Source organism: Ambystoma mexicanum, chromosome 1p, assembly GCF_040938575.1.
Source record: "Ambystoma mexicanum isolate Mex_15411 chromosome 1p, UKY_AmexF1_1, whole genome shotgun sequence".
NCBI classification, from domain to species: domain Eukaryota; kingdom Metazoa; phylum Chordata; class Amphibia; order Caudata; family Ambystomatidae; genus Ambystoma; species Ambystoma mexicanum.
In genome coordinates this window covers 1005534664-1005557756 of record NC_090921.1, presented here as the reverse complement: position 1 = coordinate 1005557756, position 23093 = coordinate 1005534664, and the positions used below count along the sequence as shown (strand labels likewise).

Below are 23093 nucleotides of genomic sequence, written 5' to 3'. Positions count from 1 at the left end.
TCAGGGGACATTGTGGGGTTAGCGATCCCTGGGTTAGGGTGGAGGGAGCCCAAGGGAAGGTTGAGTGAGTCGTAGAAACCGCCCTAGCCGGGCAATCCCAAGTCTTACAAATATACTTATTGTGGGAATCAAACACCTCAAAATCGATACCATGAGTGTGTGCCTTTGAGGCCATCTGTGATACAAAGCGCCCACAAGTATGGAAGGAAGGGGGCAGGTCGATTATACAACCGAAACCAAAAGCTCTGAAATGCATAGTATCCTAGAACCAGCTACATAATCAAAGCCTGCCAGATCCAGACACATAGGCTAACTATTTCAAAGCATGCAAATTCAGGCAAAAAAATATGAAACACAAGAGGTCATTGGGCAACACTTTTATTGATAAACAAAGTAGATGCTGGGGGTCTCATATTCCTGCAGCTGTCACAAAATGTGTGTGCTTCCTTTATAAATATTGTCTAAATCCATAGCTAGAAACTTTGCTCATTGATGGTCTTCCTTTAAATTCTTCCATGTAGTAAGATCCTATAAAAGGTGTTTGGGTGAACAGTGTTAGAAAAGTCTTAACCACAAAATTGCTGTGCCTTTTTTATTTCAAGTGTCCATTTCAATATTCGGCCTCACTCTGGAGAGATCACTTGTAGTACGTGAAAGGGCCTCTCATTTTCCATGCCCTTCAGTTTTTGATTTATTTCTAGAAAGGGTTACCTCTAAAGAAGTAAAGATGAGGTACCATGTTCTTCTACTAAGCTATGCTCGTGTACCAACCCTGAAGAAGCAATCTAGTAGGTCCCTGCACCAAACCATGTGCAATCTAGTTGAAGAGGTTATAGACCTTGGTGACAGTTTTCACAGTTTTCAGAGTCAATGGATGCACAGTGTCTTGAGATTCTTGCTTCCCATGCTTAGTCTGTACCAGACAGTGCTACACTGTTCAGATAGCAGGCGTTGTAGGACTCATGTTACACTGTCCTCAAGTCTGTCTCTCCTTCACTGGATCTGTGTAAGGAGCCTCTTTGCAGATGTCAGCGCTTGTCGATTTGTGCCATCCTTTGATCCCCTACAAGCGCAACCTCTTAATGTCCTCACTGCGGAAGTCGTTGCGGAGTGCCAAGACTTGCCTGACCTCAGCTGGAGTGAGACGCCAGGTCAGAGGGCCAGAGTTTGGACCCCAGTAATCCAGAATTTCTGTTACCTGCAGAGAACAGAACAAGAGCAGTCAAGACATTAGGTGAAAGACTACATGTGTGCTACGTATATATGTTAAAGATGTGTAACATGAACTAATTACTCTGAAACGTTGCTGTGAGTTGGGGTTTATACTTTTAGTCAGTGGTGAAAGTAGAGGGTAGACCACTGTTGATAAGCAGGGGCAAAAGTTCAATAAGTTACCTCATACCACTGGTAGCTCTAGTGAGATAGGCGCATTACCTATAGAAAGCCTGTTTAATGGATTATCAGGGAATAGAATAAAGCATTAGACACAAAGGTGTTGGCCAGGATGAGGATAAGTTGTTCAGTAGTGACACAAACGTACACCCGCCCACACATACACACAGTTGGAATGCAGACACATAAGGGACTATTAGCATGAAAGGAGGCAATGTCATACCCGTTCCAGATTTAAGATGGTGGCCATCTGGGAAAGTCGGGCAAACTTGTCACGGATGGTCCAAGTCGTCACAGTGGTGAGGTAAGCGATAAGAGAACGAAGCTCCTTGTCAAATTGCAGGCCACCAAGCTGGAAGAAAGAAAAAGTTAGTCCTGGTTACAGTAGCATACCACAGACCCTGTTTCAAGTCCAAAACAGGGAGAGTTTAATGCAATCATTGTTCTACTACAATAAAAGCTATTTCTATGCTAAAACTAAATGGCTAATTGCATCTACTGGCAGAAAAATGTTGGACTGAATTAACCTCTAGCTCTGTGGCATGCGCAATAAATTGATATGGTATCTGCCAGTAATTTTTAACGAAAAATACAGCAGTACTACATAAAGAAAATGTCCAGTTGCAAGGAGCAGCATGTAGAGCTTTCAAGTGAAATTGCGTCAGACCTTTTAAGCTTCAATCTCTGCTGAGCGCAGCCTAAACGCTACTGCCGCCGTCTATTGGGATAGTTCCAGTTGTTCATCTTCTCTCTGCTGATATCGATTTGTGATATACTGCATGCATGCAGCGATCTCCAGGAAGCAGGCTTTTTACAGCTTCACTACATGCAAGCAGAGTATCCCCCATATTCTCTATGCTGTGCACAATGTATGAGGAATATGGCACAGTGGAGAGAAACAATGGAAATGCCAAAGGGCATCCCTTCCTTTCCTTGCACCGTGCCTGCCACACCCCACCCCACCCCAATCAAGTTTCTTGCTAAGGGCTGACAAATGGTCATTTCAGTTGCTTGCTTTAGGAGTGGCATGACAAAATAACCGACACTGCAGAGCTGTGGCGTTTCTGCTCATAGCAGAATCGCTAGGTATGTGTGGTGTGCAGGTTCACTGGCTCTGCACATATGTCCTTTAAGGTTCAATTGTCAAACTGAAATAACACAGCTAGACCATTGGCATACAGAGGGGTAAAAAACAGATCAGATTTTTCTACATGTATCTACATCTGCCAAGGGCAGAACATGTGTGTCGCTCTAGAAGAGGGGTCCGCAACATTTAGCTCTTCAGATTATTTGGGCCTCCATTCCCATCTGCGCCAACCACCACAGTCAAAGGTGAGGGATCATGGGGGTTGTCCACAACATTTGGAGAGCTGCAGGTTGCATACCCCTGATTTAGAACAGGGAGCAAAAAAGGTGTGTACATTTGCTGGACTTTCGTCCATTAAACAACTCTGATAATGCCAACTCTGGCTATAAGCCCACCCCTTTGAGACTTGGGCAGTTCTTTCTACAGACTGGTGGAGGAGTTCAGTGCCAGCATTTGGAGAGCTGCAGGTTGCATACCCCTGATTTAGAACAGGGAGCAAAAAAGGTGTGTACATTTGCTGGACTTTCATCCATTAAACAACTCTGATAATGCCAACTCTGGCTATAAGCCCACCCCTTTGAGACTTGAGCAGTTCTTTCTACAGACTGGTGGAGGAGTTCAGTGCCACTAGGGGCAGGATTGTGCTATGGACTAATTGGTGGTATTTTTGTTGCAATCTTTAAAGCAAAGCTTACATACAAAGGTCTGAAGATCAAGCGTGCACACACTGTTCCATAAGCTGGCCCAGTGGTCGATCTGCAACCTTTGGAGGGACGCTGGAAGCTATTCTTTGTCATTCCTCTCTAGACCACTAGTGCAATTGTAGAAGGGACTAAGGGACTAAAGCATTGAGGAAATAGCTGTGTACCACATACACCAGCCATGAGGACTAGTCTAGTAGTGCACGCCAGCTAGCTTTTAAGGAGGCTGTGAAAGCTGCAGTTATGGAACCATGCAGTAGAGGTCGCTGGTCCTGCTATGACATTTGTTTCTAGGACCTCTTTTATACCACCAGAAAGGAGACTGAAGTATGTGCTCCTGCCTGGCAGTGACAACAAGGAACTGTAACTGTAAAAAAAAAACACAAGATCCTACATAAACGATCAGAATGCTAGGGAAATTTACAAGGAGAGGCTAGATAGATTGTATTGAAAGCTACTGTCCAATAAGCCACCCTTCACAGATGGAAGAAAAACACAGTAAGCGGCTGTGGTCAGAACAGATGAAGAAGGGATGTGCTACTTACTCTGTTGAAGTTCGACTTTAGAACCACTTTCTCTAGCTCAATCGCAATCAAACTGGTCATGAGACTGGTCAGGTTATCATAAATCACAGACGACAAGCCTACCTACAGGGATTAAAAAAATAAATAAAAACAATCACAATGGTGTTCCAGTAAAGGGGTCATTGGATGTGCTTCATTCTACAAAGGATTGAAAGCTGGGGGACCTAGGCACCAGAATGTTTACACAATGTTATGAAAAGTTGCCATGCAAGAACGTGTTTTCCTTATGTCCGTTTCCTACCTATTCTACCACATCTAATCAGTCTTCAAAAGGCACGGCTTGGGTTTTACATTTAGATTACATCAGGCAAGGTTAGGGGACGCCACATTCAATGGAAAAACTCAAGTAACCCATTCACAGTAATGCATATGTAACATTTTGCAATGACTAAGGACACTGCTGTTTGACACCAAATGCAGAGCTGAAGAATACATTGTATGTTGTGTTAAGGCAGCCTGAAATACTGGATGGGTCCTGGTGGTCCACATATTCAATACCTTGTTCACCATCATGCGCAATATTGCAGATAAATACCATTTTGCTTTCCTCCACTCCATGGAAGCTTCAGCATGGAGCCACCTTACACTCATAGCTAGACAAAGGAGTACAATGGATGCGCACTTGCAATCCATTTCTGATCTGGATACATTTTGCCAATGCCCCCCCTCCACGATCACCAAATGGAACCATTACTGATGTTGAACTTTGATCACAGATCCCCCCCCTCAATGTTTTATCAAAGAATACTTCTGAAATGTGACAATGTCTTTAAGATCCGAAGTGAAAGGTTGAACAACCTGCCTATTCATTTATTTTGGTTTATAAAAAAACTTTCACTAAAACACTTTACAGATTTGAAGAAGCAATGAAAAACAGAGGATTTACAACATCGGCAACATGTCGTACATATTCCATTCAGAAGGAAACACAAAGATGGCCTTTCTGAGAAGAACAAAATGATGTAAGGAGCAGAACAAGGAAGGGCCTTCCACGGGTTGCACTCGGAAGCGCAAAAGAGCCGATATGACATTGGGCTCCAGTGAGACAGGGACAAGTCAAAAGATACAGAGGAAGAGCAAAGCGTACGAGTGCATACCTATACCGATACCAGCGAAGAAAGCTCAGTAGGTAAGACCAGCAATGGATCGAAAGACAATGCACACAAATACACAAATGGAGATTGGTGGCAAAAGGAAGCTATTGAAGTGCAGACAGAGATGAAGACATATGGCAGCATGGTGGGTAAGTAAGGAGAGCAGACAAACAGCAACATTAAAAATAGTCTGAAGAGGAGCAAGAGCACAGGCAGGAAGAGAAGAGCAATAATTGAGACATGAGAAGGCCAAAGTAAGAATAAGAGTTTAATAGGAAAGAAGTCTCGTGATTGCGTAATACTTTTTGACATTTTGCCCCCAGTGGCAGCAGACATCACAAGGAGGAGCGTATCCTCCTTTGTGCCGCCAGACACTGATGTTTTCGCCTGCAATCAACATCAGACAGCATTCCTCTGTTTTCACTTTATTATCCACGCATGTATCTTGTTTGCCTTCCAAATCCCTTTCTACACCTTGGTGAAACTAAACTCGATCGTCGTCCTCACTAGGGTTAGTATTTAATATCAAGTATGTTACGGATGAAGCATGTGTTTGCGGTGGATTGCATGTTCCCATCAATAGATTTTTCTTTTAAATGTTTTCAACTCCGAAAGCATCTGCAGCTGTCACATCTGCATTTCACGAAATATTCTCTGAAAATGTGATTTGTTTTCTTTTTTTTTTTTACAGGAGATTGACTGAAGTTTATTAAAATGTGCATTGTAAAATAATTGTGGTACGCACTTACTCTACTTATCTCTCTTGCTTTGTTAATTTCACAAACTGCATGCTTATCTTGTTCTGTCATTTAGAATAATTTTCAACAATAATCTTATTTTTACTTGTTTTTATAGGTCGGTTATCAACACGATTACATTTCTTAAACACAGCCTTTTTAAAATTGATAATGGATGGTTTGCATGCATTTATGTTTGCACCAGAGTACACTGACGAAGAAATGGAAACAATACCAAGTGAATAACTTTTGGTGCAAGGCAGTGAAAATGAAGAATCATTTCCTGAACCATCTCCTATGGATTACCACTTATTGCCAATGCCATTGGTTTTAACTGATGCTCACATTACCAGAAAACATCTGTTGCTCGAGAAATTCCATTTGTTGGGCCTATCTATCCGAAGAAGATGACCCCCCCGCCCCCGCCCCCAACAGTGCATTACTTTGCAGAAGGAATTTCAGGCAGCATGTTGTACTGCTCTCCCCCGAAAAGTGCACGAAAACAACCATAAATCATCAATGCAATTATGGAGCAAGTACTTTGAACCACAAAAAACAGACACACAATAACTCACAACCATGCACTCTTAGAAGATAAATCAGCTCTTTACGGCTATTTATTCAAAGCTTACAAGTACATAGAAATAACTCATAAAAATAGTAAGGTCATACATCACAGAAAAAGTAAAGAAGTCAAAAGGAAATACATCACCGTGAGCGTAATAGAAGTCCTCATCTCGTCCAGAGGCGGCTGGAAGACCCCGGGGACAGCCAGGCCAAGAGTTCCACAGCTCACAGGAAGGCCAGACGTAAGCGTCCTTCTCTGGCTGAAGTCTCACCTGACCCCCTCCGTGCCTCCACATATATACACACTCCACAAAGGGGAGTTAATTCCCGAACATTCTGGAAATTGCACTTGCGCAGTTGAGGAACAGCCGTCGGTTGCCAGCTGGGTCAATCGAGAGCTCCCCTCAAAGAACGCAGGGCCTCCCTGCTCTAAAAACACGCTCCACGGAGAACAGTAACAAGCCATAACAACGTTAGCTTTCCCAGCAGAAATGGCCTTGACTGCATACCAGGTTTGGAAAAGCATGTTTGTCTCAGAACTGCGAATCTAACACTTCAGCAAAATGTGTGCAGCCTTTCACTGCAGTGTGAAGTAAATATCCAACATGGCTCCGAGCGCTCCCAGAATGCATTGCGCGCCCGCGCCATTTTGAACCAAGCATAAAACAAGCATAACACATGTCTAACACAGTGTTAGGGAGTATTCTCAGAAATGTGCTAATTCCTCTCTACCTTAGAGACCCACAGCTCTTTCGCTGGACTCTAGCACTTTTTTCATTTTCTACCTGGAGAGAGTGAAACCCTTTTTCCCACTCATGTATGTAATGTGATTTTCACTCTATGTTTCTTTTGGTTTTTCGAGTCTGACAAACTCCATAGGCATCTTTCTACATTGTGTCACACAGCACCTTCAGTGCAGTGGCCCAGGGAAGTCTTTCAGATTTCCTCAAAGGTTTAAATACCTTTCTCTTGGATAACTACTGTTTCCAACAGCAGTAAAATTAAATTGACTTTACTTACCATTGTAACTTTTCTAGACACAGCACACACTATCTTACAATAGAGTGCTGAAGGGGTGACGTCGTATCCCCTTTGTCTAGCTTCTCATGTAACATTTTTATGTTACCCTTTCTCTGATGAATGGCTGGTGGCAGTGGTTTACTTTTTAGTACCGTGGTGTGTCTTTAATGCAAGCTGCGCTCACAGCTGCAGTAAAGCACCCTTGGGTGCCCTTTTTGTCAAAATGGCCCCAGTCGTCTTTTTCCGCCATTTCTCTGTGGAAAGGTCCATCTTGAGATTTACTCTGCGTGCCAAACCAGGTTTGGTCCCTTTGTACATTTTGTCTTTGGCGGGATTCTTGAGTGAAGTTCGCCTCTGGCTCCAGGGTGTCTGGTGGGGGCAGGAAGTGTGGCAGGTGCCCGAAGCTCAGGAAGAGACAGGAATGCTCTCCTAGGTGATTGGCCGGCTGGCTGTCCGACAAGGACAGCCCCCCTGCCCGGGTGATTGACAACCAGGCTGGAATGAATGGGAGAAACCTGCATGAAAGGCAAGGCTTTTTGGCTTGGATGACAGAGTTGACAACTGGACAAAGGAATCCGAAGAAGAACTTGAAGACGAGTGCTGCAATCCTGGACCGTTGGTTAGCCCTGCAATGACGACTTTTCCCCTTCAGTTGGTGGGACCAATCAACTCCAAAGTAAGCCACCTGGACATCCTCTCGAAGCTGGTTGCACTTCCACTGCAGTTGCTGCTGGAACTAAAGAGCCAGTGAGAAGAACACCAGTTCGTGTGCGTTGCTTTTAAGTTGGCCAAGAGCTCCAGGAAGATCCTCCGGACTCGCAGGAAGCAGGACTGACCAGGCCTGAGCCACCTCAACAGAGTGCTGGACCCCAGATGCAAGGAAAGCCCATCTCGACAGCCAGGAACCGCGGTGGTGCTGTTTGCCATAGAAGCGAGGAGCTGAAACACCGAATTGTCACTTGTTTGAAGATTGCCGGTTGTTGTCGGTGACCGTCCCATTGCAGTGCAGGAGTCCCCAGAAGTCCTCCCTCTTGTCCCCAACGACTGAGGCCCAGGAACACCAGGATCTGCAGAGCTGCACAGGAACAGAAGTCATCTGCTGCATTTTCTTCTAATTAAAGGTACTGTAAAGTCTAAGAGCACTTACCTCTTGCTGTAGATTTACTTCTACTCTTCACAAGCCTAACAGCTTGTGGCCCTACATTGATTCTTCTTTTTCATCAAAGACTTCTAAAACATTGTTCAAAGACTTTTCTTACTTACCTGCAAGAAGTGCTTCAGCCACATAGCCTTTTGCCCATTGACTTTGGTTTAGCCTGTTTCACTGAAAGACTCTTCTCTCCTCTGACATTGAGGAGGGCTGAAAAGTATTTAACTGCTTAAAAATATGTGTGATCTCTTGTTTGTTCTATTAACCTTTTATTTGACACACATCTCAGTGCGATTCTAAATGCTAACAGTAATTTATCAAAGTCCACAGTGTCCTAACTATTGAAGTCACCTGAGGGTGTAGGAAGTTTCTGTGTGTCATCCCCAATGGGTTTTGCTGATTTAGAAACTAAGAGTGTGTATTTCGAAGGTATTTGTGTGTTGCTAATATATTGCTCCCTTCTAAAGAAGGCTTAATCAAATGAGCGGTAAATAAATAATTGTTTTTTCAAGAAACCTTGAGAGTGTTTGTTTGAATACTTGTCACTGTGAATCTTTGGGTAACCACTCTACAGCTCACATTAACCCCTCTTGAGATAAGCCTGGCCGCTCTACCACACTACCAACCTGTGTAGTTCAGACTTATACCAAAGGTTGGGGCCTATTGCCAGGAGGCTGAGGTTGGTGTAGTGCACCCAAAGGGTACTACCCCAAATCATTACCTAACACACAGTATTTTCTTTGTATCTCGATACTATTAGATAGTGTACTTACATTTGGGACCATAGCCAAACTTGTTAAAATGTATAAGATATGGACTGAAGGTTATGTTGTAGTCCCATCCAATCGTTCACTGAATAGGTTCAAATTGTGGTTAAAAACACAAAATGTTAATATCTAGCCAAGAATGTCATCTAATAGAATTAACCTCAAAGAAAACCAGTGGCTGCTACTGTCAATAGTGGATGTACCGCTCATCTATGCCAGGGTATATTAGTGCATACCCTAACTCCTACATATTTCCAAACTACCTACTAATGAAACGTAATGTTTACGCAATGTTAGAAACAGTAGGAAACTTAAAAGGGAGAATGTCAAAACTAAGTTTGTGCCGGCTTTGTGGATGCAATGAGTTTAGAGACTATTAAACATTTGCTTGTAGACTGTGAAAGCTTAACTAAGATATGTGAATTCTATGTAAAGTCTTATAACAATACTGTATATTGCAGTAAAACAAATAGTATATGGTCTAATTTTATGAATGGTGATGTGAATTTGATGTATTTTATGGTGAAATTTTATTTTAAAATAATGAATTTTTAGCCTGATTTTAACATGTTCAATCACTCTTTGTGAAAGATCATTGAGCTATACCATGGAATTGGTTACTATGTATTATTGGAAGTATCATGTGTACATGTATGTATGTAATTTTATGTTGTATATACAAAGCTGATCAGCTATAAGTATATACTGAACTGATACTATTAATGCATGAACTATGTGCAAGGGTTGTCCGCAGGTTACTAACTACTAATGAGTTAGTATAGCATTTAATTAATAAAATGTTTTACAAACATGAATATACTTTCACCAGCCCGACTGGCTTTATTCTTTTCCTTGATGAATTTGTTATTTTATATTAATTAAACCTGTATCCTTGTACTTGTGTGGCACTTATCTATTCATCCTCACCTGTAATATGAATATATCTGACTTTAGTACGTTTGCTTGTCAATGTCTACTTATACATTTATTTGGCTACCCCCAAGGCTTTGACTATGCTTAAAATGTGGTCAGTACAGAACTGTGGCATACGCCTGCAAATGTCAAATCATTCCTTTATGAAAAAATATTTCAATAGTTATGTTGATTTGTAACGCGCACCCCTACCACCCAGAGGCAGTCTCCAGGCACTCATGTGGCACTGCAAGAGAAGAGGGATGGGTGTGTTAATTGGGACGGGAGCATCAGAACCAGGAGGAACTGACTAGAACTCAGATGCCACAGATGTGTGCTATGTGTTTGTGTTGGATGTGTGTGTCATATTATGTTAGGGTGGGGGTTGTGGTCGTGCACACTGGTCAGTTGTATTCATAAGGGGTCCAGAGTCGCAGATGGGTGTATGGATGTATTGTGTTGGTGTGCATTTGTGTTGTGCCAAATGTGGATTTATTGGGTAAAAGGTCTTCATGCATATGTGGATTTTGTTCATTTTTTCATGTAAAACGTTCAAATGTTGTGGTTGCACATTAAATTATCACCCTTTGGCTAAACAAATAACAGACACATTTTAACAGGTTGGCCCTGCACTTTGTTCATTGCCCTTTTCCTCAGATGTCTGTCCAAGACTGATCTCACTGTGGTTTGCAGTGAGGCTATGCAGTTAGCTTAGGAAGGTATGTCTGGTATTAACAATAAAAAAGTCTCATAGCTAATACTTTAAAAGAAAATTGCTACAAAATGCATCCATTGTATATCTCTAATCAAATGAACATTGCATATCCTCTTAACATATCGTACTGTCTTGTGGCATACAGAGCATATACTTGGTGGATTCACAGAAGACTTGGAACCAAAGTATGTTGAGTGTTCCCTGCATGCATTGTACGTTTCAACCGCAAACACATCCCATGTTCTTCTGGACATTATATGAGATTCGAGTATAGAAGATATCGAAAGAGCATGGGTAACAGAACAATATTTTACCAAAGCATAAAAATGAGACCCGTTAAAAATAAACAGCAAATATGGAAGTACTAATTATCAATGGAAAAACACCTATCAATTGCACCGAAAAATAAAACATGTACAAAGTACGCATTTGCAAATGGAGGAGCTAGTCTGGCATCAGATGTGTGAATTTTACGTGCCATGAGACATAATTTCAAATATTATTGGTCTGACATATAGCATTGTCCCATGGTATCTCAAAAATATGTTCATAATCGAGCAAAATATTGCATGACTTTGTGCTCGGTTCTACTACCACATCGACCAGTTAAACCCAGAATGTAGTGTGATGATCAGGTTGCCGTTTCATTTACCAAAAATACTGACTCAGCAGACCCCAACGATAAAAGCAGATTTAGTCATTTGATCGCAAAATAAATGAGCACAGCAAACTCACCTAGAGCAATGCCCAGACTTCTATTCACATGGACATCTTGGTATGATAATTTTTACAAACTGTTTAAATTAAATCCATCTGATCACAGAATTTCACTTGAATCCCTGTATGTAACCCAAAGCCCTATCAATTACATAAAGTGGTGTCACCCTGGCTCTATCCGCTAAGAACATGTTACAGGCAATGTGTGTCGACAAACTACTTATAGGTCTGTTTCAAAGCCGAAGTATCTGTTTGGGTCCCATTTTTAACTAAACAAAAAACAAGGGGAGTCCTGGGAGTCCCTCTGCCGGACATTAATCCGGCAGACTAAGAGAGCAGTGCCTGACTGATTTGCATATGACTGGACCCCATTTTGCAATGGCGCAGACGGGCTAATAAACAGCCAGTGGTTCAGATTCATTCAAAACCTTCCACCCATCACTTTTGTGGTTATATATCCAATTTGTAACTATCTTCAACAAATTCAATATAGCAAGCTGTGTGCCCAGTAGCTCGAGAAAGGCAGTAATCATAGCAATTTTTAAAAAAGGCAACAGATCATCCCAGGCCGATTATAGACCAATCTCTCTAATAGATGGGCTGTCAAAATTCTACAGTAAAATCCTACAGAGTCATCTAGAGGATCGGGTAGAAAAAGAAGGCATTCTAGTAGCTGCGCAAGATGGCTTTTGAAAACCATGGAGCATGGTGATGAAGTCAAATATGTAATTCTAAAAAAGGTGGCCCTTTACATTGCTTTTATTGATTTTTAAAACTGTGTTCGATAAGAGTAGATTGCCGAATTTTATGGTGGGTGTTGAAAAACCTAGATGTGACTAGCCAAATCCTCAATTATCAGACTATATGAAGATAACACCGCTACTGTACATTACAGCCAGGGAGGAGAGACCACCAAATGGTTCCCAATTTTGCGAGGGGTCAGACGTGGTGTGCCCTGGCTCCTCTATTATTCCTTCTTTACAAAAATGATTTGGCATTCAGAATATTAAATCTGAATGTGGATGTTCCAGAAATAGCAGGGAGAAACCTGTGGGCACTCTTATGTTGATGATGCTGTAATCATCTCCAAAACCCTAGCTGATCTGAAGAAACATTTAAAAGAAACATCTGCTTTTTGTGACGAAAGATAGCTTCTAATGAACACAAGTAGGACAGTAGTTATGGCCTGCCATCAGTCACGGAAAAAGATCAAATTGAATATATACCTTGATGGCTCAATGCTGAGTACTTAGAATTTGCCTTCAAAGTAATCCTGCCTGCGCCCAACAATTGGCAAAATGTGAATGCACCCTAAAAATGTGAGCAGGTGCTCCGAGGTCTCTAAATTCCAAATTGGGGAATAACCTCCCCCTGACCATTTTGAAAGTGTATAAAGCTCAGGCTGTTTCGTCTGCTGCTTATCAGAGCAACATTTTGGGTTTTCAGCAGGCGAAAAACTTAACAAGAGAAGACAATGCACTTATAAAACACATTTTATACCTACATGTCAGCACACATTTGGTGCTGTTCTTGGAAACACGGAACTACCCCCATTCATCATGACATTTCTTTCAAATCCGTGCTATACTGGTTCCACATCCACTCTCAATATAAATAACCGGTCTGGGATTTTATGTGCATGAAAGGGGGCCGATTGTGGGGGTGGTACAAACATGTGAAGCATATTCTAGAAGCTATTGGACAAGAAGTTCCTTCAAATGACATGGTGGTGACCCGGAATAACAGTTAGAGAAGGATACATTAAAATTATTCTCACTACAGAAACTGCTGGAAAGCAGTCATCTGACCAGATTTCCTAGATAACTAGCCCATAAGACTTTACTGGGCCCAGAACCTTCAAGAAGAGAGTATTCCTCCCAAATTGAGGCCCAGTTAGATGTAATTAAAGTCAGATATCCTTTCTGTAGCGAAATTCACGTCTGGGTGGTTAATACAAAATTCTTCCAGAGCTTGCCCTTGCTGTCTGTCTCAGACTCACTTTTTTTTATTCTGCACTGGATACAGCGGAGTCAGAAAGAATTGGTTGATTCCAATTGCAGGTCCTGTAAGTGACGCTTATGTGTTATGTAAGATGACATTCTTCCCATGGGTCATGTTTTCAGTTGCCAGTTTTATTATAAATGCTCGAACTAAACTTTCTTCAATTTATGTAAAAATGTACATCAATATTTATTTGCTGTGTGGATCGATTGATGAATTTTTTTATCTGTATTTTAACGTTTGTGCTTTTATGAATGCTCACATGAAATAAAGCTGATTTTGGCATAGCCTTTCATTATTTCTTATGGGAGAAATTCAGTATCACTTCCTATTGGGAATTCACATTTCATAAACTGCTTTTGCACTCTATACAGTGGTTCTGCACCAACACAGGCCTACTGGCTTTGTCAGAGCTCTAGGAGTGCCCACAGAGCATAGCACTAAAGGCAACACCACTCGAAAAATGCATCCCTTGTATAAGTGTGTAAGTGTGTGTATTTACTGTTTTTATAGGACTACTGATCTGTGGCCTGCCTCTACGGACTTGAACAGAGGACCCATGCACCTTTAGGCTTTTACAAAGGAGGAGGTGTTGCAAATGTTTGTGAAATAGCACTTCATTGAAGAACAAAGGCACTGACCTGCACACAATTACTTGTAGTAGCGTGGGCTAGCAGGGCTGAAGCCAGGTCTGGTAAACCACAAATAAATTGGAATACGAGCTCAACGCTGGTGGGTGCCTCATAAATTGGGCACCTACACATGAATTTGGCAGAAACTACAACTGTGCCCCAGCCATCGGCACCCATTGTTGAAAGACTGATTCATTGAAAGGAAATGCATTTAATTACCTTTTGATAGGGGAGAAATAAAACTGTTGCAACATATGTGTTCTTTGCATCTAGCACTGGTGTAAGGAAGGAGGGGTTGTTTTGCCCCTTATACATTCAATATGAAGGGGAACATCTGCTCTTGCAATAGTGGAGGGACGCTTTTCTTGCCCTTCCCTGGTTCCAGTGGAAAGATCCCTGGCAACAGCGGAAACGGGACCACTGCAAGACACATTTGGACTCCATCTTGTACACCCCAGACTCCATTTTTGGACTAGGCCGCATTCAGGTTATGTGGAGCCTCCTCTCCCCCCTGCAGTGCCGCACACTGCAAACACAGACAGCCCCCACTTCCTCCTCTCAAGTCTGCGCGGCCCAAGCTCAGTTTCTCACAGATGTTCTGGCGCGAATTGTTGCAAGCAAACAGTGTATTCTTTTATCCTATGTCCTCATATATTCGGTTAAAACCAACACGTGTCAATCCATTCATTGGAGCCCGGTGGCGCCAGGACAAATAAATCCCAGATTTAGTCCTCCGATAGCAAGACCCTCACACCCACTACCCCTACAAAGCCCTGAAGGAGAAATGTGTTTATATATGTTTGCAATTTATTGGAAACCCCTCATTCTAGGGGTTGTTTTATGTTCTGCATTATTCATCATGTGCCAGAAGATGTTATGTAGTTTAGTTAGACAGAGTGACCCCCTCTCGTGGAGCCGACCTGACCTTCACACCGCCCAGATGAGCCCGGCCGGCCCACGTGCCACACGAAGCAACAGTTCTGGACCAGCATATCCTGTGGAGTGTGGGCTACATTGACCCACTGAACAGAATTTCACCAAAACCAAGCTACATTTGCACAGAAACAGCAAAATGGTTGTGCTGGCTCCTCTGAGCACCATGGCCTTAAAACTGCGTTTTGCAGCAACAAAAAGAAGGCTGCACAGTCTTGCCAACCACACATTGGGCAGGATGGAACAAGGGGACACACTGAGGGATCGTGCCAGTGTGTTCTTACCTGTACAAAAGAAACAGAGTGAAAAGACAGCACTGCTTTGCTGAAATCCCAAAATCCCCATTAAAAAGGAAACTTGTATTTCACATTGAAAAAAAATGCTGCTCTGATGCTATTTCCATCTGTTCTTCCTTAAACCACTGTGATTAATAAGGCCCTGCCATGCCCAGTATATATCATTGTGCTTCAGCAAAACCAAGCATGAATTCTGAATGACAGGCCCTGTCAAATCAACTCTGAGAAAAATCAACAAGGAACTCCACTTTTACCTGCACAAGAAAACATGTTCATTTTCTTCACAAAGTATCAAAGCTCAGTAGTTCAAAGAAACTCTACCTATCTGAGCCATGTCAATTTCAATGCATCGGTGCTTCAAAACTCCTGCATCCAAGAAATAACTATAGCTGCAAGACAGTGTGGGAATCTGGTGGAGATGCAAAACCAAATTTAAAAAAAAGAAATGCCAGCTTTTCACCACACATGTAAAATGGGCTTTGCAAACACAAGGAGAAAAAGGCCCGTTTTAAAAAGTAAACTGTTGAGTGAAAGCCTGCCATTATCTAGCAACGTGAAGGGGTTTGTTGCTGTGGAAAATACACACATGGGTTATTTTATTCAACTGGCTTGTTTAATTCAGGACCAAATATAAGAAAGTAAAACCTTTAAAATATATTGGCTGGATGTTGCAAGTTCCAAAAGAAAAATAGGTTTCTGCTTGGGGGGGGGATTCTACCAACAGGAAGGCCTCTCTCAACAGATACTAACACCCCAGTGATAATTATTAGTTTGGACAGAACCTAGGCTGAACCCACTGACAATGGAATTTCCAGGACAAGGAAGTGTGAAGTGTAGAAGGGGCAAAAAACCTTCAATCAAGCTGGGAAACCCCCCACCTTGCTTTGGAGGAAATGACAGTTGGTGGCAGCTGCAGAAAGAAAAAAATGGTCCAGTGACAGACAAAGGACTGCCATTTGCTTCCAAAGACTATTTATGAATAAAAATGTAAAGACTTATCTCTGCAACAAGACTTTGTAAAAATGTAAAAATGTTGCAGTTTAAAAGTGATTTTATGGGCTTTCATTTAAAACATGGTAGAATTCAATGACCACTTGGGAATAGAAATGGCAAAGAATCAGGGATTACAAGGAAACTATCCATGATGCCAATGCAATGTTTATACTTACATCCCTTATGATAATCCACGCATGTGTATAAAGTTATGGAATTTTAGGACGAATCGTTCATACTCAAAAGTACCAAAAAGTATTAGAAGAGTGAAACAATGTCTCACGGATTGTAGAGTTGGAGTGCTATGCTCTACACAAAATATGTAACCTGCGTATATCATTTGCTAAGAGATTTCCACTGTATAAATGTACCGTTTGTGGCAAAATCGGATTTTGGCTAAAATAACTGTGGGAGGTTTTTGAACATTGTAAGCTCACATCATAAATCTGCCCACCTACTTTGAAATCCAACCAGTTGAGAGCGAGGCGGAGACTAGCACCCCTGACCAATCCCGTCAGAGGTGTGCTTAGCTAAGCCTGCACAGCCATACACTTTGATGATGTCACTATGCATTATAAATAAGAGTCCCTGACAAGACTCTAGACACATACACTCTTCCCGATTGTCCTGCGCCGCTGTTCCAGTTCCATTCATCCTGCCGAGTCCAGATTCCAACTGCAAGGCCAAAGCATTGCTGACCCTACTCCAGGGCCCACTGCAAAACCCAAGCATTGCTGATCCTATTCCCAGCAAGGCCATTGATCCAGAATCAACCCACTAATCTCTCATTAAAAAGGGGAAAACTGTGGTACCTTTTGCATCCTGAACCAGCCTGGCTTGCTGCCCACTAACTGCATCCAGCGGTACCTGTGCAATCCAGCGGCCAGAATTACCATACGGTGACCCGACCTTGCCCAGCTGTCTTTTGCCCAGATGTCCTTGACCAGGCGCGCTGCCATGTCATGACCAGAACCTGCTGACGGTCCAAAAATCCTAAACTAAAAGTGGACTGTAAGTATAATCCCTACCCCATAGAAATTCATAGTCTACCTTTGTTAGGGAGAATTCTCTGTAAAGGCTAATTTGCCAAACCTAGCGAGTCCCCCAGCAGCTTTGCTGGATTTTTGGGGTTTATTTTTTTCTCCTGCTAAGAGTGAGACTCTTTTTCTCCCACTCTTAGACATGATTTGAGGTGTTCCTTTGACTTTGTATGTGTTTTATGGGCTATGGGGTCCTTTACCCCATAGTACTTCATGTGTTTTTGGTATGTGGGTTACACAGCACCCTCCGTGCCGTAACCCAGGGGTGTCGTAGCGACCCCCAAACATAGACTCCATACCCTGGGACTGACTACTGTCTCCCAGGGCATGTAAAGTCACCATTGGCTTTACTAGTCTCAAATTGTGAACAGAACCAGTACAAACCATCCTATTGTGGACGTACTGTTCGGGGCAATTCGATTGTCCAGGGGTCTGTTGTTCGAGGGGGCACTGTCCAGTTCCCCCCGACCGAGTTTTGGCTGGTGGCAGTGGATACTACTTTTTATATTCAACCGTGAATATATTCCTATGGGATTTTCCCATTGTTCGAGGCTACCACTTTTTAATATAGCCTCGAACATACCGCTGGTTTATTAAATGAATATTAATTCACTGGTTGGTAATTTTTGCCGAAACTTGGTTCCAAAATGGCGTTTGTGTTCGCTTCTGTGACTCCAACCTAAGTTGAGCCCTTTGTTCCACTTTTTGGTGGGCTTCTCCACAGAAGCCTCCAAAAGTGGTGCCACTCAGTCTGGGTACCACAGGGGGTGTGGGAGGGGGTTTAGGCACCTTGGACTGAGTTGCCTCGGCAACTCAAGTCGCACTCTTGTGTGATTGGCCCAAGTGGTGAGCCGCCCGGCTCACCACTTAGCATGTTTGATTGACAGCTAGGCTGAATGAATGGGGGTTTTCTGCATAAAAGCAGGGCTTTGGGGACTGAAACTTCAGAAGTCGCCACAGGACCTAAATAATCCGAGGAGGGAGAAGCCGAGCTGACCTGCAATGACGACACCACCGGTGGAGCCCTGCGGGACCGTCTCACCACTTTTCCCGACGACAGAGGAGATCTCCAGTCCGGAGTGTGTTCTTCCTTTGACTGGTGGGGATAACCAGTTTGCCTGTTTTTTCGCCTTCCTGGACCATCTCGTGGCCGCCTTGCCCGTGCCAAGCACCCCGGCAACCGGAATACCACGAATCACCACTACCGCGAAGAAAAGGGTGGTACCTTGTAACCGGGAAACTCCGCGGCTGGTTTCTTCCCTGGCAGCGCAATGACCTTCAGCTTTCCTCCACATCTAGACCGCCTCTTCCGCTGGAAGAAACACCGACTTGCACCCGCTGCCAGGAACAACTGCCCCCGCTGGAGCGTTCTTCCCACTTTCAGGTACTGTGTCCCGCCTGGCTTCCCTTGCGACAGATCGTTCGGGGTGACAGTAAATCCTCGAATTTCTAACCTGGGCTAGCCTGGGGCCTGTTAACTAACTTTTCCTGACTTAACCTCAATCTTTTGCGAACTTTCTACAAAGACTCTTTGGACATAACCCCACTGTGTGATCCTGGACACATTTTGCTTGCTCTCTCTAAGAGTGGGCCTGGCATTTGAACTTCCTTACTCCCCAGTAGACTTTACCTAACCTGCCTCACTGTGGTTCTTTGAAAAGTATTGAAATTTGTGTGCTTTCATAACTCTGCCTTTTTCCGCTCCCTTTTTAATAACTTATTAGAGTGCCATCTTATGTTAAGCGCTCATCGCTGTCTGAAAATAAGTGGTGTTTCTCATTTAGACTTGTCTAATAAGTGATTAGGGTTTATATAAATATAATAGTGACTCTGTGTTGAATTTATTTACCTCTCTTTGTGCTAGTGTAAAATAAGTGTGTCTTTAAATAAATAATTATATACTTTTACACCAAAGCTCTGGTCAGTGTTTGCTTGTGCTACTGTGTCTCTGTATTTATTGTGTATACTCTATATACTGCCTAACTCATTGTCACGGCTCGCTCCCTTCGCTCCCGTTCCCGCCACTTGGGGGCATGTTTTGGGGTTTCTTCCCTACTGGACATTTCCTCCGAACCTTATGCTACAGTGTCCTGATGAATTGGGAGCGCTAAAACCTTATTTCCCAAATTACTTCCCTTCCGGATCCATTCCAGGTTTTTGGCAGCCAGCATGCTACTGCTACTATAATCAAATGATTTTGCTTCCCAGAATGCCTGGCTCACTGCCTCACCTCCTCCCTTGCAGGACAAGGCTGGGTGGAGGATAGGCAACACCTGTGGCTGCAGGTGCAGCAGGCGACACGCCTGAGGGGTGTGCTCGTTAAGCAGCTTTAAAAGCCTCAGTCTGCTTCAGTCCAGCGCTGGTCATTGTTGCAGCGTTCCTGTCGTGACTGGTCCCTTGTTCCTGGTTCCTAGTTTTTGTGCCCAGTTCTAGTTAGTGTTTCTTGTTCCTTGTCCTGGAATTCGTATTTGTATGCCTAATTGATTTCTGCCTTTTGGAAATCCCTTTCTCCCTTTCTCTGTCTGCAGGCAGCCTTTCTCTGAGCTTTCCTTTTGCTGTAGCCCAATGGCCTGTGTTCACTGTTTCCTAGAAATTGCCCTTTGCTACTGAAAGACTTGTTGCATTAATCTTTCCTTTACAGGTTTAGTTTCCTGCCTTTTCACCTTGGATGGGTGGGAAAGTTTCCCTTTTGAAATCGTTTTCACTGCTCCTGATCCTTGCCTTCTATTGGGATCCATGCCATGTTTTCCTTTACACTTATTTCCTATTTTATTATTAGGTATGGGAAGCTGTTGTAACTAGCCCCTGTGTGATTATCTTTTGTTTTCCACACTGTACTATTCCTTCTTGCCTCTTGACTTGGGTTTAGGTATTTAGTCATCCTCACTCTTTGCCTTTACTGCCTTCTGGGTTCTTGTTTGATTTACAGGGTTGTGGGTTAGTACTGACTTCTGAGTGGTCTTTCCGGTCCTCGTGAATACGGACATCCAAGTGGTCTTTCCGGTCTTCGTGAGTACTGGCATTCATGTGGTCATTCCGGTCCTTGTGAGTACTGTTTCCAAATTCCTTATCCAGTACCGTCTAGAGTGTCAGCTTACAGATTCTGTCCCTGCTTGCCCTCTACGTGGGCTTAGCGCTGTCAGTATCTGTAATAGCATAGTGGGTAAGGAGTTTGCCGACTTTCCTTTCAGTCATAAGGAGGTTCTAAGTGCTTACCCTACATTCCTTTTCTTATAGTGGTATACACGAGTCTTGGGTATTGAATGCACGTTGTTATATTCAAGGTTGTTTACTGTGTATTTTGTGCACATTTCCCCTGCCATATCCATCGCCTTCTTCCTTTCCTGACACTCATCTTGAGAGAAGTCTGACTGCTCAGCCACAGCTACCAGGTAAATCTGGGTGGTACAGACTGCTACCAATTGGGTTTACTGCCAAGCACCTGTAGTCCTAAATCTTTTGCAGTGGTCCCTAAGGGAACTGCACAGGTTTCTGCCTAACGACCTTGTCTTACATTTGTCCTTATCCCACTCTCTAAGCCATCCTATCCTTATCCTGGTAACTTGTTAAAACTGTCAGATTCTGTGTTCTTGCCCTTGATCTCCAAGCGTTAGCACCACTTTTCTCTTCATTTCTGTCTTGCATAGATCATAAGTCATTAGCGATATTGTGTTTAAATAAATACAACTGCAGCATAACTTTTATATTCATGGGTGGCGTTCATCTTTTCTTAGCCATTAAATCTAGTTTAAGTAAAATGTGCCTTTCCCTTTTAAAACCGATTTTCTCTTTTTCACTGCTATATTTTCCTAAAAACGAACCTCACTCTACCTTCCAAATTTCTCTCAATTCACCAGCTACCCCCATTTTTTCAATTCTGTAATATCCCTGTGATGTACCTCTGTCCCTCAGACTAAAAACTGCATCATGATTTGCAATATTCACCCGTTTCTTTTCAATAAAGAAACCGTTTGAGTAAATTTACAGGGAAATTGAAAGGAAATGCAACTTTTACATGCGTCTTTTTGCTGCAATCCGTTTGAAACTTTCCACTCCGTTTTCCATTGTATGTTCTTGGTAATCCATTGCTGGTGATTGTTAGTGTCTATGCATTGTTACTTTAGTGAGGAATTGTATTTGTTTCAAGGTTTTTAACACAGATTCATTATTTATTTGTCCATTTCCGAGTGTCATTGCATAACATTGCAAGGGGTTTAAAATCCGTTTTCCACTATTATTTGGTGAGGGAAGGTCAGATTTCGGTTCCGTTTTCTGCTATCTTTCCTAAATCAAAAAGTACTCCTATTCCCTGGTGTTTTGTATAGGTTCCACTAGAAGGTTAAACCAAGTGTATTGCTTACATCCTCATTGTAATTATCACCCCATTGGTGATTGCTGCCCCATATTAAAAATTGTATGATTTCTTTTGAATTTTAAAATACATAAATAAATATTGCATTTTACCAACCAGCTTGGTTCATGGTCCATTGTGACCCGGGGTATTTGAAAAGGGGGTTTGATACGAGTTGTGTGCCATCTCAAATTGAATCTGCATAAAATAAGGAGAAAAGCATCTCAGTTGTGCGCTACATACTAGGCCAAGACCAAGGTGTGTGTCGCCTGATTGAAATTCTTAACAAGAGCCAGCACGTATATCGATATAATGTATTTGTGTCCTCCACCAATCCTGATGTAATCATGTGTCCCTATAGGGAAACGTCACTAGTGACGATTCCAAAGCATATAACATACTGTATTTTGTAATGTTGGCAGAGCGCTCTCAGAGCAGCAGAGTTCTCTGCTTATTTGTTTCGATAAAACTTTATCTTACAACCTTTCTTTTGGTCTCATTTCCTACTGGGGTGTATCCTTTTATTTCGAGTTTATTATTTGGATTATTGCATTATTTTGGGGAGTGAGCTCCTTCACTGGTTAATTGCTGGTGCTGACATTTGCAACTTTGCTATAGATAATACATTGGAGAAAAAACAGTTCTTTACATCTGTTGTATTCTTTGTGCCCAGCCGGCGAAAAACCATTGCTGCAAGGGACGGTAGAAAGTTGTTTAAATATATTAAAAATGCAACACCTAGGGTTATTCACAATGTGCTTTTTGAACCACAAGAGTATGAGAACAGTGGGAGATCCTAGGCATTCCCAGATTTTGAACCTGAACCCCTGGATAAATGCTAAACGTGGGCAATACTGACTGGATGCTGGCTCCTTCATCCTTGCACCCAGCTCCTTCTCTGCTGATGGAATTGCAGCTTTTGCTTTTCTTTAGCTTCCCGACAACCCTCTAGCTGACTGGACTGTCTGCTCCTTCCTGGGATAGCTAGCTTAGCTGCTGCAGTGCTGCATACTTGCAAACCCCTATTGGCTCAAGCTCCTTAAGTGGGGAGTCTTCTTGGCCAGCAAGTCAGGGCACTTGCTGCTCCCCAACCTCAGCTCAGCTTTGGGACATCCTGGTCTCCATCAGATGCCCCTATTGTGGGATTGTTTTTGCTGGCGGCCCTGTTGCTTTGTGGATGCTGGTACATCTGCACTGCAGGGGGTCCCTCCACAGTGTCCTATTTGTTGGTCCTTTGGGTTGTCAGAGGCCTTGCTGAGTTGTGTGTTTAAGTTAAAGCTGGAGGTCCCAAACACGACTAGTCCAACCTAAAGTTGGTGTCCAAATTCACTGTTCTTCCACCATCACTATCCAAGCCATGAGGACTTGTCCTCAGGTTCCAATATATCCATTTATTTATTGAAT

General features: G+C 42.8%; 1 protein-coding gene across 1 annotated transcript in view; it reads right to left on the bottom strand.

Annotated features, from left to right (window-relative positions):
* Positions 1–362: 362 nt before the first annotated feature.
* Positions 363–23093, bottom strand: part of COG4 (component of oligomeric golgi complex 4) — a 984804-nt gene continuing 962073 nt past the window's right edge. The window contains exons 17-19 of the mRNA XM_069654962.1: positions 3726–3827; positions 1616–1744; positions 363–1198 (exon numbers count right to left, since the gene is read on the bottom strand). Of these exons, the coding sequence (XP_069511063.1) occupies positions 1064–1198; positions 1616–1744; positions 3726–3827 (366 nt within the window). The 3' untranslated portion in view covers positions 363–1063. The remainder of the gene's footprint in view (positions 1199–1615; positions 1745–3725; positions 3828–23093) is intronic.